At 34.5% G+C, this 26947-nt stretch overlaps 5 protein-coding genes across 6 annotated transcripts; 3 read left to right on the top strand and 2 right to left on the bottom strand.

Annotated features, from left to right (window-relative positions):
* Window positions 1-1379: 1379 nt before the first annotated feature.
* Window positions 1380-6949, top strand: LOC114169262 (beta-galactosidase 8). Its single transcript, XM_028054329.1, has 19 exons — window positions 1380-1941; window positions 2061-2156; window positions 2395-2507; window positions 2584-2650; window positions 2731-2823; window positions 2957-3100; window positions 3259-3347; window positions 3487-3592; window positions 3689-3776; window positions 3934-4052; window positions 4247-4405; window positions 4549-4739; window positions 4821-4915; window positions 5035-5144; window positions 5256-5369; window positions 5534-5635; window positions 5886-6097; window positions 6212-6536; window positions 6649-6949. The coding sequence occupies exons 1-19, from the start codon at window positions 1777-1779 to the stop codon at window positions 6754-6756; spliced, it is 2496 nt and encodes an 831-aa protein (XP_027910130.1). The 5' UTR covers window positions 1380-1776; the 3' UTR covers window positions 6757-6949.
* A 1353-nt stretch (window positions 6950-8302) lies between these two features.
* LOC114169269 (fasciclin-like arabinogalactan protein 12) lies at window positions 8303-9476 on the top strand. Its single transcript, XM_028054338.1, has one exon. The coding sequence runs from the start codon at window positions 8379-8381 to the stop codon at window positions 9255-9257; it is 879 nt and encodes a 292-aa protein (XP_027910139.1). The 5' UTR covers window positions 8303-8378; the 3' UTR covers window positions 9258-9476.
* A 1276-nt stretch (window positions 9477-10752) lies between these two features.
* On the bottom strand, window positions 10753-12353 carry LOC114169268. Its single transcript, XM_028054337.1, has 2 exons — window positions 11850-12353; window positions 10753-11684 (listed from the first exon to the last, which is right to left on the bottom strand). The coding sequence occupies exons 1-2, from the start codon at window positions 12253-12255 to the stop codon at window positions 10945-10947; spliced, it is 1146 nt and encodes a 381-aa protein (XP_027910138.1). The 5' UTR covers window positions 12256-12353; the 3' UTR covers window positions 10753-10944.
* Window positions 12354-14777: 2424 nt separating this feature from the next.
* LOC114169267 lies at window positions 14778-16371 on the bottom strand. Its single transcript, XM_028054336.1, has 2 exons — window positions 15831-16371; window positions 14778-15695 (listed from the first exon to the last, which is right to left on the bottom strand). The coding sequence occupies exons 1-2, from the start codon at window positions 16258-16260 to the stop codon at window positions 14956-14958; spliced, it is 1170 nt and encodes a 389-aa protein (XP_027910137.1). The 5' UTR covers window positions 16261-16371; the 3' UTR covers window positions 14778-14955.
* Window positions 16372-20370: 3999 nt separating this feature from the next.
* On the top strand, window positions 20371-26604 carry LOC114169265 (serine/threonine-protein kinase GRIK1-like). Of its 2 annotated transcripts, none has more exons than XM_028054332.1 (14): window positions 20371-20468; window positions 20622-20741; window positions 20920-21105; window positions 21208-21589; window positions 22171-22245; window positions 22332-22376; window positions 22547-22621; window positions 23001-23088; window positions 23219-23343; window positions 23584-23679; window positions 25501-25567; window positions 25658-25773; window positions 25968-26046; window positions 26130-26604. In XM_028054332.1, exons 4-14 carry the CDS (start codon window positions 21260-21262, stop codon window positions 26270-26272), a joined length of 1239 nt encoding a protein of 412 aa, XP_027910133.1. In that variant the 5' UTR covers window positions 20371-20468; window positions 20622-20741; window positions 20920-21105; window positions 21208-21259; the 3' UTR covers window positions 26273-26604. The 2 variants fall into 2 exon arrangements, with proteins under 2 accessions (XP_027910133.1, XP_027910134.1); XM_028054333.1 differs by having other exon boundaries at window positions 20418-20472.
* Window positions 26605-26947: the final 343 nt, after the last annotated feature.

The raw sequence follows: 26947 nt of genomic DNA, 5'->3' as shown, positions 1-26947 counted from the left end.
ATGGTTAAATATGTTTTTGGTCTTTAATTTTAAGTGAAAATTAAAATTAATCATTCTTAGACTAAATCCTCACATTTATCAGATTAGGAGACTAAAATTTCAAAAAATGAATTAATTTTTATTAAAAAGTTAAAAATAAAAAACATATTTAATATATATATATATATATATATAATTAAATTATCTAATAAATTATAAATATTTTAATAATTTAATTATAGATAAAATTAAAATAAAAATAAAAATTTAAAAGACGATGAGACGGATATATAGATACACATATACTTGTGTCTCCGTACATATTTACAAGAATCAAGTATTTCCCATAACCATATACTCTTACATAGTCAATGAAATTATCTATTAAAACGGAAACCCATAAAAATTATTTACCATCCGTACACTGTTTACATTCATAAACCGATAATGCATAAAATTAATTTTGGAAAAAAAAAAATACAATATCAAGTATTATTATATTGGCATGTGAATAATCGGATGACTCTGATCTGATGCTGTGCCTCGTTCCTGTCTGTTTATTATCCCGCGCGACACTCCCTTTCATATTTAATGGTAAATTTTATTTTGGGTTGTTAACGTTAACTTTTTGTTACACATAAATTTAAAAATATTATTATCCTCTTAAATGCTAAACTTTAGTTTGATTTTTTAACTATTTGAATGGGTTCCAGGATATATTCTATTTGGAATGTGTTTTTATTTCTCCTTTATCAATTCATTCTTGAAAAAAAAAATTATTGACAGCAAAATCATATTTTCAATGTAAAATTCAAATAAAATCTAATCTTTTATTCCCAGAACCTAGTTAAAAACGTGCACGGGAGATGCTAAAATTCACATGACGCAATCATTTGAGTGGGTGACGCAAGACGAAAAACAACACGTGCAACTCTCATACTATTTTCATAATAAATAAACACACATTTTAGCAAAATTCTATTACTAAAATTAATTTTAACCACTTCTTAATGAAAAACAAAGCTACACATAGCAGTATAAAATAATTTCATATTTTCCAATAGATTTGTTTGAAACCAGAATTATGAGATAATGTAAAGTTATTTGCTTTTTCTGTCATGATAATCTCTGATTGATTTACCAATTTAAAATCAGTTGTTATGAAAATAACGTGCTTCAGCTATGGCTGATGATGATGAAGTTAACACAATCCAAATCCAAACAGAAATTTGGCATGCTAAAACCAAAAGCTGCGGCAGAGTGAGATCAGAAACAGAGAACATGACCTGAGGAAGATGATGACGACATCGACAACCTTTTAATACTATAATACTATTTGCATGCGTGTCGTGCCCTTCAACGCCTGCAATAAATAGAACCCGTTAACGAAGTTGCTCTTTCACTTTTTCTCTCCCATTTAACTTGATTCTCTTCCCACTCTTCAAGTTTATCATTTTCAAAAAGTCACAAACTTCCTCTTACTTTCACTCTTATCTCTTCACGAAGCGGCCAAGCAACAACGTCTTGCTCTCACACGCATGCATGTGGAAAAAAGAAATAAGAAAGAAACTTATACATGAACTGCTGCAAGAGTGCAAGATTGATTTGCTTGTCTTAGAAAACCAACCCCATTTGAGTTTTTTCCCTTTTTCTTTTTAACTACATCCTAAAGCCAGGTTTGGTATTTGCTTCAAGATAAGTTTCTTAAGAAAACCAGTGTCTTCAAATATATAAGAAGTGAAAACAAAGAGGGAATCATTCCTTTGTTGGTTTTGTTTGTTCTTTCCCCAAAAGGTAATGAGAGCGACGCGTATTCTCTTTGTTTTGCTTTGGTTCTTCTGCGTTTATTTTCCTGCTGCGTTTTGCGCAAATGTCACGTATGACCACAGAGCATTGGTCATTGATGGCAAGCGCCGAGTGTTGGTCTCTGGTTCCATTCATTACCCTCGTAGCACTCCAGAGGTTCTGCTCATTACCCTTTATGTGTCTGTGCAAATGTTACACGTTCGCCTTCTGTTTTTTTTTTTTTTACCTATGTTCCTGAAGTCTGGACTTAAAAGGGATGGTGTTTGTTGTTGCAGATCTGGCCAGACCTCATTCAGAAATCCAAAGATGGAGGACTTGATGTGATTGAGACTTATGTTTTCTGGAACTTACATGAACCAGTTCAAGGCCAGGTTCTGTTTTTTCTAGTTCTGTTATGGAGGGTGCAAATCAAAACCAAAAGTAAAATTCTGCAGCTTAGGAAAATAAACTATCATTGTTTAACATGTTTGTATACTGTTCATAATAAAAGCACGAATTCATTGGGTGGAGTATTTTTTAGTGTCAATTAAAAGTCATAGATTGGAACAACTTTTAGAGTTGGGGTTTTGTGATCTACTCAATGATGGATTGTATACTTTGGCTTGGCAGTATAATTTTGAAGGTAGGGCAGATTTGGTTAAATTTGTGAAGACAGTAGCAGCAGCAGGCTTATATGTGCATCTCCGGATTGGTCCATACGCATGTGCTGAATGGAACTACGGGTAAAATATGATCTTTATATGTATTTTTTCACAAGGAAGTTCATATCTGATCATGGCCTTTAACTTTTCTGAGCAGTGGTTTCCCTCTTTGGCTACATTTTATTCCGGGAATTCAGTTCCGAACTGATAACAAACCATTCGAGGTAATTATTCCATTTCTTTCTCCATATCTCATCTTGCTGCATCTGCTTCCTTCTATCACGTGAAATTGAATTGTGTTCAGGCAGAAATGCAGCGGTTCACTGCTAAGATTGTGGATATGATGAAGCAAGAGAACCTCTATGCATCACAGGGAGGACCAATTATTTTGTCTCAGGTTTTTCTTAAACTTCAATAAATGCATCCACTGGTGGAAGAGTAGTATAGACAGACGTTCTCGAATTCTAAATCGCCTATTGCATACTTTTTAAATATGAAAAAGTTATGTAATACTTAGTATGTAATGGCAGGTCGAAAATGAATATGGAAACATTGATGCGGCCTATGGTCCTGCTGCTAAATCCTACATCAAATGGGCAGCATCAATGGCAACTTCTCTTGATACAGGGGTTCCTTGGGTAATGTGCCAACAGGCTGATGCTCCCGACCCAATTGTAAGTTTTCTCCTTTTAGCCATAAAAACTGTTATGTAATTCACATTTTACTGCATTGTCTATTTTCCTGATTTCTGAATAGACCAATCTTACTATGTTGCTGTCTACAATCCTACTTGATTGTTTACTCCATAATCTGTAATCTTAACTTCACTCAGATTAATACATGCAATGGATTTTACTGCGATCAATTCAATCCAAACTCTAACTCAAAACCAAAAATGTGGACCGAGAACTGGAGTGGATGGTTAGTGTCCTTTTCTATATAAATCATTTAGTTATTTGAATGTCATACTCAAAATATGATATGATTGATTGTGTATCACTTTCTCATTGAACTGTACTTTTCTTTTCGTTGTAACCTTTTGAATTCTGTGAAACTGTAGGTTTCTTTCGTTTGGTGGTGCTGTGCCTTACAGACCAGTGGAAGATCTTGCTTTTGCTGTGGCACGCTTTTACCAGCGAGGTGGGACTTTTCAGAATTACTACATGGTAATACAATGTTACATGTTGTTTAAATATTTAAGCTATTCAAGATAGGAAAGGAGCTGATGGATTCTACTTTTTCTGGTTCTTGCTTGGAAAAAGTACCATGGAGGAACTAATTTTGGCCGAACTACCGGTGGACCTTTCATTTCTACTAGTTATGATTATGATGCTCCAATTGATGAGTATGGTATGGAGTCTTTCAACCTTTGTATCTCATATTAATTGTCGAGTCTGTAGAAATATATAAACTGGTCAAGTTTGATTCTATATGAAGTCAAGAAGATGAGCAAATAGTATTACAATGAAAATGTTTTTAAAATGTCTGAACTGTATGTATGATGCAGGAATTGTTAGGCAGCCTAAGTGGGGGCACCTTAAGGATGTGCATAAGGCCATAAAGCTTTGTGAAGAAGCACTGATAGCAACTGATCCAACAATCACAAGTCCTGGACCAAATATAGAGGTTAGGGAACCATCCTACATATGCTGTTTGTGAACCATCCCATAATGTTGGGGAAAGGAACATGAATGTTTGGTGCCTTAGAAGCAACAAACTCCTTATAAGTTAAATCCAGTTATCCCAAAGGCTTAAAGCCATTGAGTGAGATGAGATGAACTGCTCAGTTACCTTCTTTAACATTTACTATTGAAATCCAGGCTGCAGTTTACAAGACAGGATCTGCATGTGCAGCCTTCCTTGCCAACATTGCCACATCTGATGCAACAGTGACCTTTAATGGAAATTCATATCACTTGCCTGCATGGTCTGTCAGCATCTTACCAGACTGCAAGAATGTAGTGCTCAATACTGCAAAGGTTTGCCTCATCAACTTCCCAATGAAAATAGATGGTTAAATTGAATCAAGTTACTTTCAAAATGTGTGCTTAATCTATCTACACTTTAAATATTTTCTAGTCCAAGAAATAGTATAACCTACAGTTATATTACGGTATGGCAGATTAATTCTGCATCTATGATTTCAAGCTTCACAACTGAATCCTTAAAGGAAGAAGTTGGCTCTGGCTCAGGATGGAGCTGGATTAGTGAACCCGTTGGCATTTCAAAGGATGATTCATTCTCCAAATTTGGATTACTGGAGCAAATAAATACAACCACTGATAAAAGTGATTATTTGTGGTACTCGTTAAGGTATACAATATGCCTTCAAGGCTGAGGAGTTTTTCTTCGGACTTTCACTATCCCACTTAACACTTCAATATTTTTCTGCAGTATTGATATTGAAGATGATGCTGGTTCTCAAACTGTCCTTCACATTGAGTCCCTTGGTCATGCTCTACATGCTTTCATAAATGGAAAGCTTGCAGGTAAAATAAAATTAAAAGCAACGACATCTGATGACAACGTCTTTATTTCACTACATCGAAAAATATTCCTTGATCTATCCAATAATACTTATATGTGAGATTATGGACAACTTTTTCAGGGAGTGGAACTGGCAACAGTAACAAAGCTAAGGTTGCAGTAGACATTCCCATCAAACTAGTGGCTGGGAAGAACATAATTGATCTCCTGAGTTTAACAGTGGGACTTCAGGTTTGGCTTTACTTCTTATGTTGTATATAAGAATAGAAGGCTGAGGCAATATTGGTTTATATATGCATTGGCTTGTTAATCCTTCCTCACATCCTTTCACTTTACCATCAGAACTATGGAGCATTTTTTGACACATGGGGTGCGGGGATCACTGGTCCAGTGATATTGAAAGGTTTGAAGAATGGAAGCACAGTTGATCTCTCCTCCCAACAGTGGACATATCAGGTTAGTCTCAGCTTAACTAAAGCCAATTATTTTCTTTCCCATTTTGAGTTTTGTTCAATTAACTGAACAAATACAGCTGAACTAGTAAATTGAACTTCGGTTTTCCTTTCTTTAATGAAGTCATGCATAGACAAAATACACCATATGTATTTTTGTAAATTCAGGTTGGCCTTAAATATGAAGATTTAGGTCCATCAAGTGGAAGTTCTGGACAATGGAATTCACAATCTGATTTACCTATAAATCAACCCTTGACTTGGTACAAGGTAATCCTTATATGAATCTATTGAAATTTTCGAGTTTTCCTAAATTATGCTATCACTGCTATAACTGCATAAGCTGATAGAGTATCGTTGCACCTATTTGATTTCCTTGGTTTATGGACAGTCCAATGCCCTGTTTACTCAACCATGTTTGCATCTGATATCTTCACAATCACATACTTTAAAGAAAATTAAGGGATGGTATAAGACAACTGATTTTACTGCTAACTAATGGTGATACATGTTGTATTAGACAAACTTTGTTGCTCCCTCGGGAAGTGATCCAGTTGCTATTGACTTCACGGGGATGGGAAAAGGTGAAGCTTGGGTGAATGGACAAAGCATTGGGCGATACTGGCCTACATTTGTCTCTCCAAATGGCGGTTGTGCTAACTCTTGCAATTATAGAGGGGCCTATAGTTCATCCAAATGTCTCAAGAACTGTGGGAAACCATCACAGACATTGTAAGTAGTTAGGTATTTTGTATTAGAGAAGTTGAAACTTGAAATTAATCCTGAATTGTTTGAAGGAACTGAAGGCAATTCTGTTCGATACTAATTGAGCAACTAATCCTGCAGATACCATGTACCACGATCATGGTTACAACCAGATACCAATACACTTGTATTGTTTGAGGAAAGTGGAGGTGACCCTACGCAAATCTCTTTTGCTACAAAACAGATAGGAAGCGTGTGTTCACATGTATCTGAATCTCACCCTCCACCTGTAGACTTGTGGAATTCAGAAACAAAAGTTGGGCCTGTACTGTCACTGGAGTGCCCTAATCCTAATCAGGTGATCTCTTCCATTGAATTTGCAAGTTTTGGAACGCCTTATGGAACTTGTGGAAACTTCAAACATGGACGGTGCAGAAGTAATAAGGCTCTATCCATTGTTCAGAAGGTGTTGTCCTGTGTCCTCTTTAAACTTTAAACTTTCATACATGCATTTTATGTAGTTAATTTGACTTTTGTTCATTTGGATTATACTGACTCTCATGAATATTAATTAACAGGCCTGCATTGGATCAAACAGTTGTAGAATTGGACTGTCACTTAATACATTTGGAGATCCATGTAAAGGAGTGGCTAAGAGCTTAGCTGTTGAAGCTTCTTGTGCATAGACATTTCGCTTAAAACCTTCCTATTTCTTATCTTGGACTCAGCTGAAAAGAACTCTGCACTGCACTCCAAGTGTCTTGTACTCTTCATTGAAAATGATCCCTGATAAGCCAATGTAAAATGCTATTCTGGTAGTAAACCAGGAAAACAGTGTATATTTACTTAATATAGAAGGAAGGTCTCGCTTATGCATGATGTTGTGTGACAGTGGTATGTTCTACTTGAAAGTTGAAAGGAAGGTTTCTAAGAAGCCATACAAGAAATTGTTCTCTTAATGAACAGTAGGGGGCTATTTTCTAATAAGATAAACTGGATAAATAATTTTAAATTGATAGTTTGCAAGAGCAATTGAGCTAATCTGTTCAATCCAATCACAATGAAACACTTACGTAATAAGTACCAACAAGTTTGATAGAAATGTCCACAAATCCATATTGGTCTGAAACCACCATCTCCATTTAAGAAAAACATAACATTTCAGACTTCTTCAGTTGAGGAAATATTAGTAAGCATGAGGTTGTCTTCAGAAGTGACGAGTGTAAGGATGACTATATAAATCAAGTTATTCTCACAAGTAGAGTCTACGAGGCAAAGAGAGAGCAAAAGTGATTTAGGGTGAGATTCTTAACATCAGTACGACAATGAAGAGTGTCAAAGTCAAATGACAGAGAAGCTATCATGTTCTTGACTCTCTTAATTTTAGTGGCCAAATGGGAAAAAATGGTCTTAGGGTCTTTCTGTAGATTCCGCTTTATGTGTGCTTTTTCTTGCCAACAAGTTTCCTGATCCTTTAGAACTTGCTCAAGAACAGTTTGCTCAAAAACAAGACTAATGGGATTGCCATGATCGCAGGGGAGAGGATCAAGGGGATGATGGAACCCTAGCAGAGCTCACAAGTGCGCTCTCCGTACATGACTTTGTTGCAGAAAACCCTTTCAACGCATACAGAGAGATAAAGGCTTCTAAAAAACTACTATTTTGTTGTGAACTAAAATAATTTCATGTCTTTGATATTGATAAGCCTTCCCATGTTCATCGTCCTTGCCCAAAATGAATTGCAACCGAAGTACTATGTCGTTATGTACAGATGTTTGGTTTCAGGAGTGTAATATCCATTTGACTAAAGAAAAAAAATGTAATTTCCACAACATATCAGACCACTGGGTATGGTTCGTATTATCAATGGGAATTGGTTATGGAAATTGTTTGGCCTGCTCATGATGATAGATCGAGAACTCTTTGCTTCACCTATCTTCACTGGTGTTGATTACAATGGTTTCGGCAAAAGACACAACAATTCACAAAATCAATTGATTGTGATTGGAGATTGGTGTGGCCTTCAATCATAAAAACAACACTGCTCCATGATTTCATCCATTTATCATCACTGATGCAACGCCTCAATATCCTTACCAGCTATCAACTGTGTGTATGTTCAGAAATCACAATATAAGGTTTTAAAACAAAGCCTTTCACCTAACTATCATTGTCTCACATTCCCATATTTTCTCTATAAAAGCCATCTCTGCCGTATCATCAATGCATCAAGTGCTCGTTGGCGATACAAATCCTACACTCGTTTTTGTTTTCCAAAAGCACCAGAGCCTTCATACACCAAACCAAAATGATGAAAAAGCAATGTGTCTTTTCCTTCGCACTAGCACTGCTAGTTTCGTTTTTGTATTTCACCAACACTTTAGCTCAGTTATCACCGGCTGCTTCCCCTCTAAAACCACCCCAACCTACTCCTACTCCACCAGCTGCAGCCCCTAAGCCATTGGTGCCGTCGTTGCCAGAGTCACCAAGTGATTCCACCCCTGACACTGCAGCAGCTGTTGACATCGTTGGAATCCTGAGGCAGGCCAAGTCATTCAACATTCTTATCCGCCTCATGAAAACCACCCAATTGATCAACCAACTCAATGCACAGCTCCTCACTACTAAATCAGGTGGCATCACCATTCTAGCACCTGATGACGGTTCCTTCTCCGAACTCAAACCAGGCTTCCTCAACTCTCTTTCTGATGGCCAAAAGCTCGAGCTCTTACAGTTCCACGTTATTTCAGAGTATGTGTCTAGCTCCAACTTTGATACCCTAACCAACCCTGTGAGAACACTTGCAGGAGCTAAACCTGGAAAGGTGGAACTGAATGTGATAAGTTACGGAGGGAGTGTGAACATCTCAACAGGTGAGGTTAACACCACCATCACTGGCATTGTATACACAGATAAGCATCTTGCTATTTACAAGGTGGGGAAGGTGCTTCTTCCTATGGACTTCTTTGCAGTGGCCAAGGCACCTGCAAAGGGACCATCTTTGGCACCAGAACCGTCTGCAAAGGCTCCTAAAGCAGATAAGGATAATTCACTGTCCCCAGACTCCTCAGAATCATCTCAGATTAATTCCTCAAAGGATAACTCTGGCACAGTGAAAATCAATGTGTATGGAAAGTGGCTGTCCCTTCTTCTTGGAGTAGTTCTCATGACTGTTTTCTCATCATAAACCAGAATAGACTATAATCCATTATATACCATGCAGTTAATATTCAAGAGTGCTATGATTGCGTGCGTGAAAGGAGTGAGTGTTGAGTACTATTGGTGGTGAATTTATCAGAGTGGATTTGGGATCTGAGATTGTTGTATCCCTCTGATTTTATTATGAGATATGCTATGCTTGTTTTAATATATTATTTATGTAAACTTGACAGAGGTTGCTACAATATTTTCCATGTTTCTGATGTAATTCGAAGAAAAATAAATCATGAAAAACTGTCTCAAATTCAGTAATTAAAATCTCCAACTTGCTAGATGTATTTAGGTGTATATCAGGTCATGTTTCAATAAAAAAGGGTTTCACTTTGCAGAAAAACATCAATGGTTTCCATTCGGTACAAACCTTAAACATAAACAACAAGTTTCTAGTTAGCCATGTGCTTGAAGTAGTTTAATATTAAAGACATGCTTTTAACAAGCTAATAAGCTTTTACACCAAATTTTGATTTGTTTTGTAGAGTTAATAGCACACGTGATACTGAATATAATTCTGATGTCGTCGAGAGTATGGTATTTTTATGAATAATATAGGATTAGAGAAGATAAAAGAATCATTTAAATATATAGGACCCTACAAACTGTCAGTTAAAATAAAAACTAACATTTCATCTCATACAGTTATTAATCATTTACGGTTTAAGGTAATTTTGGACCTTAAAATTGTATATATGGTCCCTCTGACATAAAAAAATGTTTTTCCTGGCAGGAAATCATCAAATAATAATAACCAATGTAAATCTTACAACAACCATTTAAAGGAAACTAACTTTTCTACTTTTGAGTTCTTTTCTGCTTTCTTTTGCAACTAATAACCCATTAAAGCAAAACAAAAATACCTTTTACCACTCATTTCTTATTTTAATGAGGCTTCAATTCAATTGTAGATCTGCTATAAATATCAGAATAAGCAGAATGGCCCAAAGAAAAATGTTTAGGCCAAATCATTTTTATTTGATGTGAGTACTCAACCTGTGTACAGAGTCACCGTGCACCTCTCAAGTAACATTTGCTGCATAGATACAAGCATCCAACTACTGTATGACAATAACATAAGAATTACGATGTTAAAGCAAAACAGTTTCACACTTTCACATCTAGAACAACCTAAAAGGTTTGGCTTATCAACTTTATTGTGTCTTAATCTAGATTCTAGATCAACCTTAAAGGTGAAGACTTAAGCCTGTCTAGGACCATGTTTTTCACAATCTACCTTACCTAAGAAATAAACCTAGACTTGGTACAAGGTAGTCTAAATAATATATTGAAATTCTACACTATAACAAAAAACTTCATCTTTAAGGTGGACAATATATTATTATAGGGTTTAGGGTTTAGAATTTTAAAATAATTGTGGTTCATAAAATAATTCACAATCTACCTTTCCTATGGTGGGCAATATATTATTTTGCGGGTTTTATGAACCACAATTATTTTAAAATTCTACACTATAGCAAAAGACTTCATCCTGCAATACTCACTTCTTCATATCTGTAACATTCATTAATCAGTATAATTTAATGATATCATGGGCAACACTTCAGGCCCTTATTTTTTTAATACAATAGAAAGAAACCAAATGCAAGATGTTAAATATTTGGTTACTAAGAAAATCTTATATTGTTTCATGAAGCATGATATCAATACTTAGCAACTAATCCTTTGGTGCTTGCTATTTCAGATGGCCTCTGGAACTTGCATTGCTTGCATGATGCTGAAAAGAGAGAGAGAGTTTGGTACTTGTCTTCTCCACCCATCATTGGCATGGCAACCCCTCTCTTGACAGGACTAACATACCCTGGCCTGTAAGTCTGACCCAAAACTCCTTCAAAAAGATCTGTACTTTTCTTGAACCTGAACTGTGTCTCCAAATGGGCAAAAGCATCATCTTGTGGCAACTGGTAATTGTGAACCTTGTTTTCTTTCTCTCCAATGGGTTTCACACCAATGTCCATCTCAACCAAACCCGAAACAGTCACTCTCACACTGTTAGTCTCATCAGTTCTCTCCACAACCACTTCTCTTTCACCTCCATTGGCCCTCCATTCAGCTTCTCCATCAATGGGAACATTGACTAGTTCTCCATCCCACTTTATTGTGAGAGAATCACTGGTGTCATCCCAATGAGACACTCTATTGGCTGCAATGACAAGAGTGTGTGAATCAAACATGACAGCAAGTGCTTGCACCCATGTGTAGTCACGAGTCCTTCCCTGTGGTCGAGTACCAATGAAGTGAGCATTGATTTGGAACTCATCATCAGAAACAATGGCAAAGTTTCCTCCTTTGGCACCGTGAAAGTAGAACATCACACCATCACCACCCACAAAGCGAGGATCATAACACAGAGATCCATACCCATCACAGTTAGCTTTCCTTACTGTCAAACAAACAAATTCAACATAAGTTCCACTTTCAATTCTTCAACACTTTATAATCAATTATCTGGTTTGTATGGTGGTGATTGAGTACATGAACTATTTACTCTTTTATATATTACAAAGTTGTAGATATATAACAAAAGTTGAGGTTCCTTGGAACTTACCCTTGCAGGTAGCTTCACATTTTCTGTTGCTACAGTCAATGAAACATGCCTTCTGGTTCTTGTTCTTCTTGGGCTTCCTCTTTGCGCACTCGGTTGGACACACTATAGTCTTAGACTCACAGGTAGTGTTTGTTCTGCAGAACCCTCGTTCTTGACCTGATGGCAATGCTGACAGCTTGTCATAATCTGAGGCTTCATCATGTTGTTTTTTTGGCTTTTTCTCTTTTGGTTTCTTCTCCTTCCCATCCTTATTTTTTCCCTTCCCGTTTCCATTATCGCTGCCCTTGCCATTACCATTACCATTGCCATTGCCATTACCATTGCCTTGACCTTGAGCAATGGCAGCTTCCATGGCAATAAGCAAGATGAAGATGGCCACCAAGATGCTCCACTTTCTTCCACCCATCTCCGTGATTTGCAATGCTACCTTTTTTTTGTTTCTTTCCTCTGCTGTGATGATTTTCAAGTAAAGCTCGCAGAGGAGGGTGGTTGGGAAAACACAGAGTGAAAGAGAATATTTCTAGAGGATCTGACATGCAAATTGGCCTAGATGTTCGGCTTAAGCTTTGCTGAAAGTTTGTGGTTGCTTAGTCCTGTGATGCACTGATGTGTAAAATACTCAATGCTAAATTTTTAAAGTACCGAGGAGAGCTATTGACCAAGTAAAAACAACACTGACTTTGTGTTTAAACAGATTCAATTCCTTCCTCCTGTGAATGTCCTAGCACCTTGTTTTGACTAACATTAAAAAGGGGCTCTAGGATCTACATAAAAGCTGAATTGTTCAAAAGGAAATACTTGCAATTGAAGATTATATAGGCTTATTGCACATTTTCAAATGATTATCTTCAATCTTAAGCTACACATAAATGTTATGGTTACATTACCTTAACGTGTGTCATGTAATGTAATGTAACAAAAGAAACCTATTTTTGTGAATTTCAGCGTTGAGAGAGAGCATTAGCAATCAATTTAGCTGTAGGAACGTGGGTGAGTTGAGAAGAAGCTTTGATCGATGGCATTGGATCTGGAACAGCACCAACTTGGACTACTTTATATGCAACTATGCAAGTCAATTCTTGAGTATTTACTCGTTTGTATATACTATATCAGATGTTGGTGGAGTCGGCAAAGAGAAAAGATTTCTTAACAAACAAACAAGATTCAATTACTTTTCTTTTTCAAACAATTTTTTAAAGGTTGGTTATTTTTCATTGTATGTCCCCCATCTTTTTACATAAAAGAAACACATTGCTTCTATACTAAATATTAACTTAAGGTGGTATTTACCATTTTCCTTCCTATTGGTCTGAGCCGTTGACAACTATGTTAGTCTCATTAGTAGTTGAGTTATGCTACTTCATTATTATCCTTTCTAAATACACATGGTTATTAATCAGTTGTATTGCAGGAAATATTTGAAAAGGGGTTCTCAAAATGTAAAAAAGACTAAGACATATCAATCTTAAGTGTTTTAGTTGAGTTGAAATATCTCTCCTTTGCGTCATGTACTCACACACATCTTTCACATAGGTGAGTCAATAGAGAGAATTTCATGGTTGGGGTACTTGTTAATGCCTTGTTATGAGTGAGAAATTGATCATCTCATCAATGTCTTCAAATAAGCCTGGGATCTTTCTGTAACCTTCTGGAAGGAAAATGTAATGTTTTCCTCCTGGATGAGTTCATGTTGGAGATGTTGATCAAGTAGTTTCCAAAATCATGGACAATCTACAAGTAGCAATTGAAATGAAACACAGGCACAAGAAAATTTCACTATCAAACCTGATCACATGCATCGTTATTGAAGACACAAAATGAAGGAAGTGTCAAACTTCAAGGAAGCTTTATGTTCTTGAAAAAAATCTTATGCAGAACAACTTAACCCACAAAAGAAACAAGACCTTATCATAATACGAGAAATCAATAAAAATAAGGGTTAAATATGTTTTTGGTCCCTCAAGTTTCAGTGAATTTTGGAATTAGTCCCTCATCAAAACTTTATACCAATTTAGTCCTTCATCTTTAAAAATGCGTGAATTTAGTCCTTTTAAACAAATTTTGTTAAGTTGATCTGACGTTTCAAACACATTTCATGATAGTATTTAAGTTAACATTGAAGAAAAAATGTGTCAAATAGTGTAAATAATTTAAATACTATCATGAAATGCGCTTGAAACGTCAGATAAACTTAACAAAATTTGGTTAAAATGACTAAATTCACGCATCTTGAAAGATGAAGGACTAAATTGGTCAAAAGTTTTGATGAGGGACTAATTTCAAATTTCGCTGAAACTTGAGGGACCAAAAACATATTTAACCCTAAAAATAACAACCTCTCTTGTCCTTCTAATCCCTCTTTCAAGGGGTTCTCTTATATTTCTAGAAAGTGAAATCATCACTCACCTAAGCACAGGTACCGTGTTGCAAGAACAAGACTTTTCCTAAGCCTATGACTAACAGATGGTAGATTTCAAGGGTAACCTGACATTTACCTCCTACATTCCTGTAGAGGATGGAAAAGAACATGTTTATCAAGATGATTCTAAAACTACTTCAATTTTGAGAAAAGAAAAAGTTCTTCTGAAACTTATTACATCTACAACTTACATCTACAAACACCTTGTGTCTAGAGAATGTGCTACATGTGTCCACTACTACAGTTAATTTGATTTATTTAGCTCTGCTAGGAAATGTTGGCATTAAAGTATCTCTCAATCTGATTAGACTATAATGGCAGAGAATTTTTTTCTGCAGAGGAAGGTATTATGACCAACGACTCTTTGTATTAAAACTTTCCAAAGTTGTTAATGAACCTACACCTTCTCTGCTTCCGATTGATTCGTATGATAAATGGCCTTTCTGGTTGAACAAGTTAAAAAACTCCATTTTATTGTGGGGTAACTAAGTAAACCATGGATTGGAAGATTAAAAAAATGATTCTTAATATCTTTAATACACGTTAATCACTATTACATTTTACAAAATGATGATCATGGGCAACATTTTAGGCCCTTATTTGTCTTGATACATTAAAAAGAAACCAAAATGCAAGATGTCAACAGTGTGATCACGAAGAATGTATTACTTTTCATGATGCATGATATCAGTTCTGAGCAACAAGTCCTTCAGTGCTTGCTATGCTGGATGGCCTCTGGAACATGCATCGTGTGCATGATGTTGAAAAGAGAGAGAGAGTCTCGTACTTGTTCTCCCCACCCATCATTGGCATAGGAACCCCTCTCTTGACAGGGCTAACATACCCTGGCCTGTAGGTCTGACCCAAAACTCCTTCAAAATGATCTGTGCTTTTCTTAAATCTGAATTGTGTCTCCAAATGCGCAAAAGCATCATCTGGTGGAAGTTGGTAATTGTGAACCTTGTTTTCTTGCTCCCCAATAGGCTTCACACTTATGTCCATCTCAACCAAACCCGAAACCATCACTCTCACAGCGTTGGTCTCATCGGTTCTCTCCACAACCACTTCTCTTTCATCTCCATTGGCCCTCCATTCAGCTTCTCCATCAGTTGGAACATTGATTACTTCACCATCCCACTTCACTGTGAGAGAATCAACCTTGTCATTCCAATGAGACACTCTATTGGCTGCAATAACAAGAGTGTGTGAGTCAAACATAACAGCAAGTGCTTGCACCCATGTGTAGTCACGAGTCCTTCCCTGTGGTCGAGTACCAATGAAGTGAGCATTGATTTGGAACTCATCATCAGAAACAATGGCAAAGTTTCCTCCTTTGGCACCGTGGAAGTAGAACATCACACCATCACCACCCACAAAGCGAGGATCATAACACAGAGATCCATACCCATCACAGTTAGCTTTCCTTACTGTCAAACAAACAGATTCAACATAAGTTCCACTTTCAATTCTTCAACACTTTATAATTCACTACATGAACTATTTACTCTTTTATATATTGCAAGTTGTAGATTAAACAAAAGTTGAGGTTCCTTGGAGCTTACCCTTGCAGGTGGCTTCACATTTTTTGCTGCCACAGTTAATGAAACATGCCTTCTGCTTCTTGTTCTTCTTGGGCTTCCTCTCAGCGCACTCGGATGGGCACACAATGGTCTTCATCTCACAGGTGGTGTTTGTTCTGCAGAACCCTCGTTCCTGACCTGATGGCAGTGGTGACAGATTGTCATAATCTGAGGCTTCATCATGTTGTTTTTTTGGCTTTTTCTCTTTTGGCTTTTTCTCTTTTGGCGTTTTCTCTTTTGGCTTCTTCTCTTTTGGCGTCTTCTCCTTCCCATTTCCATTTCCATTCCCATTCCCATTCTCATTTCCTTTACCTTTGCCATTGCCACCACCTTGACCTTGAGCTATGGCAGCTTCCATGGCAATAAGTAAGATGAAGATGGCCACCAAGATGCTCCATTTTCTTCCACCCATCTTCGTGATCTATACAATGCAACTTTGTTTTTTATTCTTTCCTCTGATATGATGATTTTCAAGTACTTCTTCAATGACTGATCAATCAGAGGATGTTGAAGAGAGCACGCAGTGAAACAGAATATATAGAGAGAGGAATTGGGTTGCAAAATTAGCCCAGAATTACGCCTTAAGCTTTGCTATGATCCTTATTCTAAACTCTTCAAAAGTTTGTGGTTGCTTAGTAGTATAATACGTTGACTATTGAATGCTGATTTTTAAAGTTCACAAGTTATTTATTGGCCTCGTAAACGCTAACATAGTTACTATGGTGGAGTAGTAGCACGTTCATTTTTGCTTTGCTAAAGATAAAGAGCCTTGCGTGGGATCTACAAAAGACCCTGATTAGAGAGAGCACTTAGGTGTGAAAGAAAGCATGCATAATGTCATGCATCAACGTAACTTTGTCTTATTTTATTTGATTTTCATATGGTCGGCTTCAATATTAAGCTACACGTAAACGTTATGATTACGTTTGTGTGATGTAAAAAAAGGCTTTGTGACTTAAGAATGGAGCATTAGCAATGAAACTAGCTGTAGTAACGTGGTTTTCGAGTTCAGAAGAAGCAGCTTTGATTGATGGCATTGGGGTTGGAACAGCACCAGCTACCACTATTTATGCAAAACATAAGTAACAATTATTGGATCTTGTAGCCGTCACTTATTTAAAGATCAATTTTCGAAGTTCCATGTTTACACGTTGGACACTAGAGATAAGACAATTTCATAATATATGAGTGAGATGTAAACTTATATTAACAAATTTTTTTAGATATTCTATTCTATTGTTATTAGGCCGCTAAGACCACCATTTCTATACTCACGCATCAAATGAATATGCTTTGATACGAGAGGTGTTTTAAAACTCACTTCTAATTCTAACAAAGTATGCACGTGATTTAAACTTGAAAAACTTATTTTTGCATTATTTAAGAATCAAAGAAATAATTTATAATATTATGTTATTCTTTTAATCATTTAGTTATCTTTTCAAGATAAGATTTTGACGCAACAATAATCATCTAAAAACTTCTGAAAATAAATATTTATATGAAAATTTGATTGATTTATTTTTTGGTTTATATTAAAAGAAATGTTTAAGAGTGAATAAATATGAATAAGAAATTATATGTTGTATTGTATTTTCATCAATGAAAAGTTGCATCTACATTCATATATGAAATATTCATGTATAATAACATGCATTGTTCTCCTAGTTGAATCATGATACTTTGTCAACGTCATTCTTCTCGTACACTCAAATTGCAACTTTGTAAATCATTATTCTATTATAATGTTTTATTTATTTTTATTTTATTATGAAAAGTAACTCTGAAATCAACTAGGGAATCGTAATATATATATATATATATATATATATATGAAAGTTGGAATTATACTCTGAATTTTAAAATTTGAAATTATATTGTAGATTTCATAATTCAAAATTATATTTCAAATTACGCTAATTTGGAATATAGTTTCAACATAAAGATGTAACAAAACCACGTTATCATATTTTATATTATGGGGGTAGAAAAAGAAAATATGGGGTGAAGAAAGAAGAAATCCTTGACGTATATTTTTCTATCTGCCAAACCCAATTGGTCCCAACACATGCCACAAATTTCATGATTATATTTTCTCTCATCTTATTACCATAATAACATTAATTAAGACCACAGATAGTCCAAGTTTAATATTGTATTTTATTAATAATTAATAGTAACTTGTTCTTGATAATAATTTTTCAAAGGAAAAGGTGAATGCTTTAATCAATAAAAATTTATTAAACAAAACCACGTCCCAAGAATCTATTAACGTTGACAACTTTTTTATTTAGATATTTAGCTATACTTTTTTTAAGAGTACTTAATGATTTTTTAAAAGTGGGTATCTAATAAATTAAATGTTTTTATGTGACTATTTTTGTGTTATCTGCCTCAATTAATTTAATACTTATTAATTTACTTCACGTGTCACACGACTTCAATTTTTGAACGATGATGGAATTAAGGTTCTTGAGATTACAAAAACAAAAACATATTTTTAGAAATGATAAAATAAAAAACTAAAAACATTCAAAACTTAAAGAAAAAATATATATTTAAAAGCTTTAATATGCTTAATATATTAAGTATTCAAATAAAAAATAATTAAGTGCACTTTTCGTACAGAGAGAAGAAGAAGGTTAATCAATTTAGACGAAAAATAATTTATAATTTATTATCTTAAAAATTTAAAATAAAAATAGTATCAATAACTTATGTAAATTGAATTCCTCATTGATATTGTTATAGATAGGTTCAAACAAATATAACAAAATTTTTCTAATAATATTATGTCTCATTATTAAGAAACAATATCAAAGATCTTAAAAATAATCCCTTTTTCCTCATTATTTTTCTATTTTCTGAAATTTACTTTTGTGGGCATTTTTTGAAAGTTCCTGACCCTTTTCCTCATTCTTTTCCTATTTTCTGAAATTTACTTTTATGGACATTTTCTAAAAGTTCCCTCCTATTGCATGTTTCGTTCTATTTTCATTTTCTTTTAGCATAATTTTCGAATGTCCTTCCAAGCAAAATAAAAATGAGCTTAAATCTAATCTAATAATAAGTACTATTATAGATTGAATTTGAATGTTTAGATATTTTATACTTAGGATTACCAAAGTAAAAAGGAAATTACGCATGACTATATCATTTTATATTATATAATTTTAATAAACATTGAAGTTGAAGACTTCTAATTTATTGTTGTTTCCGTTGAGATGTACTTTCTTGGTAGGATTTGAATGTGGACACATTCATTAATGACACGTTTTTCTGTAAGAACCTATATTTGATATGGAATATTAACCAACTCTGCAGATAACAAGTGTAAAAAAATTGTTTGGCTTTTTAAAAAATAAATTTTTATATCACTTTAATTGGTAATATATTTGTATCGTGGAATAAGTTCAACTCATATAATTTTATTGTTTCAATCATTTCAATTTTTTTCTTATCGTTTCAGTCTATCAATGCAATACTCGTTTAAGTCAACATTTTATCTAAATTTTTATTTAGAAAGAAAAAATTTTAGATTTAATAATATTGTGACTTTTAATTTTTAAAAATATTAATGTAAAATCAATTGAATATTATTTTTGATTAATTTCTTGACTAAGACAAATAATTTTTTCTGATACTTTATAAAAAATATATAACATTTATTATACGACCAAAAATATTTACTTAATATATTTTTATTTAAATCAGTTTTTAGAAAATAATTTTATTTTAAAAATAGATTTCAATTTTATAAATTAGTTATTATCTAAGAATTAGGAAATATTTTATATTTTATACTTTATTATATATATATATATATATGTGAAAATTAATATTTTAACCCACTTTTAACTCATTATTTTAATCACTATTAGATCATTTTTTTTGTATTTTTTGTAGTGATGTGATATAATAATCTAATGGTAATTGAAGTGGTAGATTAAAAATAGATAAAAAAAGTAGATTAAAATGGGTTAAATATATATATATATATATATATATATATATATATATATATATATTTATTTATATATTATATAAACAAAATAAAATAACAAGTTTTTTAATATATTATATCTATTCTATGTTTCATATATTTCATAGCTTTTTAATTTTTAAAATTTTTTAACACTTATAATATTTTATATTAGAATTATGTGGCTCATATTGTAATTATCCGATTGTTAAATTTCATAAATTGGTATTCTAATTAAATTTATATCAAATTCTTTATATCAAAATATAGATTTAAACGAATACTTATTATTAATATTTTAAAATATTAATAATTATAGTTCTAAATTGTAAGAAAACTTTACAACTCCTTTATAAATAAAAAAAATATTTATTAATGGTTTTAAAAGATAACCTATGATAAAATAAAAATATGATAAAATAAATAAATTTACACTAACAATTAGTCCATTTAAGAAAACAAAATGAATTTAGTTTTAGAATATAAGTACTTGAGAGTACCATGAAAGGCCATCGACTATTACTAGATTATTCAGTTTAAAATGATAAAGACAATATAGGCATTTTCTTCCTCGGAGGGGTGGTTCCAAAATATTCCTTTTTTTTTTTTTTTTCTTTTTGTTCTGTTCACTCCAAATCGTTAGTTACACTTCTCTCCTTTCTCAGTTCCACTTCACTCTCGCCCTTCTCATCACTAATCTTTAACCTTTTCTCTTTTTAATTGAATTAATTTCAATTACTATTCTGAATTACGATTCCCTTCTCTTTTTCGTTTTTCCCTATTGATTTAAGGGACTTAGGGTTTATGGGTCTCCGAAAGACCCTCGATTCGCGCTAGAAATCTAGGTCTGCTCTGTAGCTGGGTGACGGTTAGAGCTATCGCACTTTGTCATTCTCGAGCATCAAAAGGAGGTAACTTTATGAACATTGGCATGCATATGTCGTTTTCGGCATCATCCAGGTTCTAAGTAAATTTATCAATTTTATTTTCTCCAATCGTGACCCATTTGTCTTTTTTTAGCGATGATTGCGTTTTATTTTTGTTTTTTTCTGTTGTTAAAATTACACCTGTTCCTTTTTCGTGCCAAAGGTCAACGAAATCTCCTACGATTGTTATAAACTGGAGTTATCAACATAATGTTGTTGGATGCGAATCGTAGTTGTGGGTTTTATATCGCAACTCGTATTCTCCACCTAGCTGAATGGCACCCATTGGAACAGCAACGTTGAGTAGGGCTTGAACCTTGAAGCCCTCTTTTCTTCCCTCTTAAATTGGGTAAGAACTTCAAATGTTTTTTTGATAAAATGATTGATTTTGAAGATGTCATGCGTTATTGTTGTTGGCATAGTGAACTTAACTGTTTTGTTGCTGTTGTAGATTTTAGAACTTTTAGGCTCATAATCAATCATCTTTAGGGTCCAAGCTCCACATGTTCGAAAAGACTCTTTCTTTTGCCTGTGTGATGGGGTGCTGTAGTTGTTTTGGGTTCATCAGGACATCTAACCGTCAAAGACAAAGGTCTAAGCCTGCCATTAACAATAATCTCTACCAGGAGCCTCTGTTGGATGTTGATGACGACGTTGAAGATGAAGAGGGCGAGCATTTGTATAACGATGAGGTTGGTAACACTAGTGGAGATGATGCCGGGGAAGAAACTCGGCCCAAGCGATCAGAAGAAATTTTGAACATGAGAGTAGAGAATGACATGGTTTGTAGGCAGTTTCCTGTTAAAGATACTCACAAAGTTGTTCGCATGGAGGTAATTGTTGTGTGGGTGTAGCATTATAGATTTTACTCCAATCGTGATTTTTACCTTTTCTGTGTTGTCAAATGTCAAGACTAGTAGAGCTAGTAGTATCTAATATGTTGGTTGATCTTGATTATATTTGGGTGAAAATTGTACTTACTGTTTTATGTGGTTTATGGTTTCCAGTTACTTCCTCTCTTTTATGATGTGGTGTATTTATATTATGAGCTGCAATATAAATTTATTATATGTATTTAATTTAAATAGAAAATGAACTATTATAGATTTTTAATGGAATGCTACATGTCAAAGAATGTAATTTTTATATCATACATACACCATTTTCAGTGTTAGACATGAAGTTGTGGCTGAATATTTGAAATGTCTTGGGTTATTTTTTCTATTATTGTGTTATTTGCTTCTTCATTTGTACCCATAAGTTCTTGGTTTATATTAATCTTGCAATGAAGTTTACACCTCTGTCAGTCATAATGGCTATTTGAAGATTTACTAGTATTGACGAAACACTTCTCCGTTGTTGTGGATATATTTTCTCTCAGAACTTGGAAGTCATATTGAACTTTTATTTTCAGGATGAAAATGGGAACAAGATGATAAATGAGTATATTCGTGAGTATAAGATTGGTTCTGGTAGCTACGGAAAAGTGGTGAGTGTAGTATTCATGGTACTTGATTACTTTTCCAGTCTCAATGAAGACAATTTTCCTGAGCCTCTTTCTTACATGCATTACAGGCTCTTTATCGTAGCTCTGTGGATGGAAAGCATTATGCAATCAAGGTAAGGAAAAATTTTGGTGTTGGTAGACAGATTATTCATTACTGTAGGAAACATTACCATATGGGCTTAGTTTTTTATACTGGACTTTAACATGTATTAAATGTTCCAATAATTATGAAGATATTGGTGTTTTTTGTCGTTTGATGAGCCTGATATCTTTTCAATTGAAGGCCTTTCATAAATCTCATTTACTGAAGCTTCGAGTTGCACCCTCGGAAACTGCCATGACTGATGTACTACGAGAGGTATATTTCTTCGTATCTTTGGTTTTCAGTCTGAACTCTGAGCTGGAAATAAAACATGAATATGTTCAATTTTGGTAAATACATTATATAATTCCCTCATGCATGCCTCTATATGGTTTTACCTCATGGGCCATCTGTTTTTATTTGTGGTTCTCTTTAGACTGTACTGCCCATTTATTTACTTTTAGAAAGTACCCACATTCTTTCTTTGGTAAAATTTGTACCTCCCATTTTCTGGAAAATTCCGTTGCATGCTTTTCAGCTTATTATGCTTCCCGGTTTGGTATTTATGATAAACTATGTTTTCTAAATCTATCTGCTTTAGCTGTTGATGCCCCTATAGTATGTTAAAAGACCAATATTATTTTTCTTTTTCCAGGTTCTCATTATGAAAATGGTGGAACATCCTAATATAGTCAATCTCATTGAGGTGATTGATGACCCAGAGTCGGATAACTTCTATATGGGTACTGAGGACTAGTTTCTTCTTGGTTTTCTTATTTAATGATTTACTAAAATTTATGTGTATTTGAGTTGAAATGAAGATAAATAATACAGTTGAAGTCATATGCTTGACTGCTGATTTTTCTCATACAGTACTTGAATACGTAGAAGGCAAATGGGTCTGTGAGGGTACAGGTCCCGCATGTGGCTTAGGCGAAGAGACTGCTAGGAGATACTTGCGTGATATTGTTTCTGGATTAACATATCTTCATGCTCATGTAATATTTCTCTATCTATCATTGTGTGCTTCATACTAATTAACTCTCTCTCTCTCTCTCTCTCTCTCTCTCTCTTTCTCACAGTTTTTTCATATAAATAGCAATATATGATGGTCTTCATGTTAAACAAAGAAAAGAAATTATAAAATGACACCATTTATCTTAGATGCTCATATCCTTATTTTCAAATATGTTTAAAGTAGTTTGATCAATTTACTGATTTTTTTTCTGGAAAAGCAGAACATAGTACATGGGGATATTAAACCGGATAATCTGTTGATTACTCGTCATGGTACTGTGAAGATTGGGGATTTCAGTGTCAGCCAGGCTGTTGAGGTAATACTGTTACGGTCTCCAAATGCAAATTTGATTACTTAAAATAACATCAAAGCTGTTGAGTTTACTAGCCATTAGTTTTTCTTCAATTGCAACATGTGAAACTTTTCTTTTAGGGGAAACTGAAATAGGATTGCACATGTGTGAAACTTTAAATGTGGTTACAGTAAAGGATGAAAGTTGATTAATGCGCTCATCAATAGTTGAGATTAAAGTAATGACTTCATTAAACAAATTTATCACAAATTGTAATAAAGAAGTTTGCTAGTGTCAAGGCATAGGAACTCTTGATTTCCCCTATAGGTGATTAGTTGATCATCAATGATATAATTGATTCTGGCCTACTGAGTTTAGATAATGATATAGAATTTAGGTGGGAAAGAGGTAAAGATAGAAGAATAATAGAACAGATAAGACAGAGACAGAAAGAGAGAGATCAAAGAGTTGTTCACCACACTGCACTTGTTATTGTTTCAATTTGTCTATGATGTGCAGTAACCATAGTTTTTTTGTAAGAAAGAACCCAACATGATACAGCTATAAAATCCAAACCAACAATAGCTCTCTAACTAACCAACTGACTTTTTTCATATTCTTTTTGCACATCACATGTGTCAGGCACACATCTTGTTAGAGATGTTGGCAACATTGAATGGGTTAGGACTTGGGAAGTCCTAGAAGCTTATATGGAACATGTAATGGTTTCTGTAATTTTTGAACGTGGTTATCATTATGAACCCTATAGTGGGAATAGCCACTATCCCAAAGATATTAACTGATGACAACAATGGAGGTCGAGTATGGCAGTGCCATGAAGCCACCACAGGAGCACGATAAGGTGGAGGATCTTGATAATCCTTAATACAGCCATGTGAAGTAGTTCAATTTGCAGTGGAGTCACTGGATCTTCCAGTGCAAGTACAATGGCTCTGATGCGCTGTTTCTTGTGCAAAAGTACTGCAGAAAGTGGCGCACTGCCTGAAGGGGCATGGGGGTCGTTCATGTGTTTCTGTTTGATACTGGAGTATTGAAAGCTATTTTCAGTTGCAGGGTGGGGTTGTCTTGATCATCGTGCTGGTTGAAAATGAGAATATTGATTCTAATCTGCACATTCATGAGAATATTAATTTCCTGGGAATGCATATATCTGGGGATATATTTTCATAACTTCCTAACAATCATGAAAATATCTATTCTAATCTTCACATCCGCAGAAATTAAAGAAAATGACGTGAAACAAACACCCTCTGTGCTCTTTTGTGTGTTAAATGAGGGAATCACAAAAATATCCATCAAAAGCATATAACTAATTAAATAAAGCACAGGGTAAAAGAGGTTATTTTCCAGGGTAGAATACAAACTCTCATCGCATTAAATGACATTGGCTCTGAAATTTTTCGGTGTAGAATACCAGAAGTGATTTTGGTGGCCATGCTTTTCTAACTCCCCATCACATGGAAAAGTGAAGCAACCATGCCCCCGTTGTGGTTGGAGGTTGCATCACCCTAGTCTGTTGCCATATCCCACTAATGATGAGCATATATAGAGAAAAAACAATGCTTTTCCCCTAATTCAAACAGACTAATGCTACCATACAGAGGCAGAGTTTTGTTCAGGCAAAAGCCAGCTAATCTTCTATGACTAAGGAAAATACAACGGAGAAAAAATTTTAGTATTTAAGACTAAACTCTATATCTGCTGTTCTCAATTGGATCATTCACATCTTATCCTAGTTACTTTTTTTAGTATATAAGACTAAACTCTATATCTGTGTTCTCCGTTACTTTTTTTACAACAAACTTTGACCGTTTCATTTTGCAGGATAATAAGGATGAGCTTCGTCGATCACCTGGCACTCCTGTTTTCACTGCACCAGAATGTATTTTAGGTTGGTTTTAGTTTTCAAGCCTGCAAGGTTCTATTGATATGTAGTTGAAGTACGGGCTCTCACTGCTGTTGTGTCTGGTTATGTTTGTAGGTCTGACCTATGGTGGTAAAGCTGCTGACACCTGGGCAGTAGGAGTTACTTTATACTGTATGATATTGGGGGAATACCCTTTTCTTGGAGACACACTTCAAGATACATACGACAAAGTAAGAATTACACAGACTTATAATCACAACAAAAATGTTACTTTTCGCAAGTTCTCACCTTTCCTGTAAAAAAATTCTTAACTTTTTCACCTGATATTGTACATGACATTCATGTTGACTGGTGCCTACATCACAATTTTTTTAATCAGCACCTATATTACAAACTTATCATGCTGTTTTTTTTTTTAATCCAGATAGTCAATAATCCTTTGGTACTCCCCAATGATTTGAATCCGCCATTGAAGAACTTGATAGAAGGCTTACTTTTGAAAGGTATGCATAACGTTCTGTATTTCTGTCATGTCACGTGATTATATTTTCTTTGTTAATGATTAAGGTACATTTGAAATCTGCAGATCCAAGACTAAGGATGACTTTGGGTGATGTTGCGGAAGATAGCTGGGTTATTGGAGATGATGGGCCAATTCCCGAGTACCTTTGTTGGTGCAAAAGGAAGAGCTTAGGAATTGGAAACCATGATGAGAGCAAGACCATCTAAAATTAATTTTAGCTTGCATTTATGTACAGTTGAAAACCCTGATTTTTTTTCCCCTTGATTGAGTCTTGGTATTTTATGATATTATAGAGAGGCAGTCTTGAAGGAATCTCAAACTTTAAGAAATTGTGGCTCATCTAGGCATGATAGTAGCAGAGGATAACAAATGTTTATTTATTTTTTGGTGAAAGAATTTGATGTTCAGAAGTAGAAACTTACTCATGTTTATCTTTGTATACATTGACCACCAACAAGCACAATGCTTTTTAGGTCCATTTTTTTGCATAATAGCTACCAAGAAAATGGCTACCCTAACAATTTCCACGGTCTCTAAAGATGCAGAGTAAAACACCTGTTCTGACAAGATACTATCAAGAACCGCAATGAGCTGGAACAACTTTATAAATTCTGATTCTGATGTCACGTGGAATAAAGCAGGTATCATGTTCTTATTCTATGCGCTTTTAATGATAAAGGGTGAAAAGCACCAACCCAAAGAAGCATTTGTTGCCCTCGTTGTTATTATTATCTAGACTTTTCCTTCCTCTGCATGTGCCTCATCTTTATACCACAGAAACAGACAAACTAGGGATACATTTTGGTTTTATATCATAATCAGTTTGCTGGAGCATTGTTTTTTTATACTTGTATTTTCCTTCATGCTCTCTTATTGGAGAT

Source organism: Vigna unguiculata, chromosome 11 (assembly GCF_004118075.2).
Source record: "Vigna unguiculata cultivar IT97K-499-35 chromosome 11, ASM411807v1, whole genome shotgun sequence".
NCBI lineage: Eukaryota > Viridiplantae > Streptophyta > Magnoliopsida > Fabales > Fabaceae > Vigna > Vigna unguiculata.
The sequence above is the reverse complement of the archived record's forward strand: the minus strand, read 5'-3'. Positions and strand labels throughout refer to the sequence as shown.

Excerpts from the sequence above, each read along its gene's own strand:
- LOC114169262 (XM_028054329.1), top strand. The coding sequence starts at position 1,777 with ATGAGAGCGACGCGTATTCTCTTTGTTTTGCTTTGGTTCTTCTGCGTT. Across the intron at positions 2,157-2,394 it reads ATGAACCAGTTCAAGGCCAG|TATAATTTTGAAGGTAGGGC; the intron begins GTTCTGTTTTTT and ends TTGGCTTGGCAG. Across the intron at positions 2,508-2,583 it reads TGTGCTGAATGGAACTACGG|TGGTTTCCCTCTTTGGCTAC; the intron begins GTAAAATATGAT and ends TTTTCTGAGCAG.
- LOC114169269 (XM_028054338.1), top strand. The coding sequence starts at position 8,379 with ATGATGAAAAAGCAATGTGTCTTTTCCTTCGCACTAGCACTGCTAGTT.
- LOC114169268 (XM_028054337.1), bottom strand. The coding sequence starts at position 12,255 with ATGGGTGGAAGAAAGTGGAGCATCTTGGTGGCCATCTTCATCTTGCTT. Across the intron at positions 11,685-11,849 it reads ATGTGAAGCTACCTGCAAGG|TAAGGAAAGCTAACTGTGAT; the intron begins GTAAGTTCCAAG and ends TTTGTTTGACAG.
- LOC114169267 (XM_028054336.1), bottom strand. The coding sequence starts at position 16,260 with ATGGGTGGAAGAAAATGGAGCATCTTGGTGGCCATCTTCATCTTACTT. Across the intron at positions 15,696-15,830 it reads ATGTGAAGCCACCTGCAAGG|TAAGGAAAGCTAACTGTGAT; the intron begins GTAAGCTCCAAG and ends TTTGTTTGACAG.
- LOC114169265 (XM_028054332.1), top strand. The coding sequence starts at position 21,260 with ATGTTCGAAAAGACTCTTTCTTTTGCCTGTGTGATGGGGTGCTGTAGT. Across the intron at positions 23,089-23,218 it reads GTCGGATAACTTCTATATGG|TACTTGAATACGTAGAAGGC; the intron begins GTACTGAGGACT and ends TTTCTCATACAG. Across the intron at positions 25,568-25,657 it reads TGCACCAGAATGTATTTTAG|GTCTGACCTATGGTGGTAAA; the intron begins GTTGGTTTTAGT and ends TTATGTTTGTAG.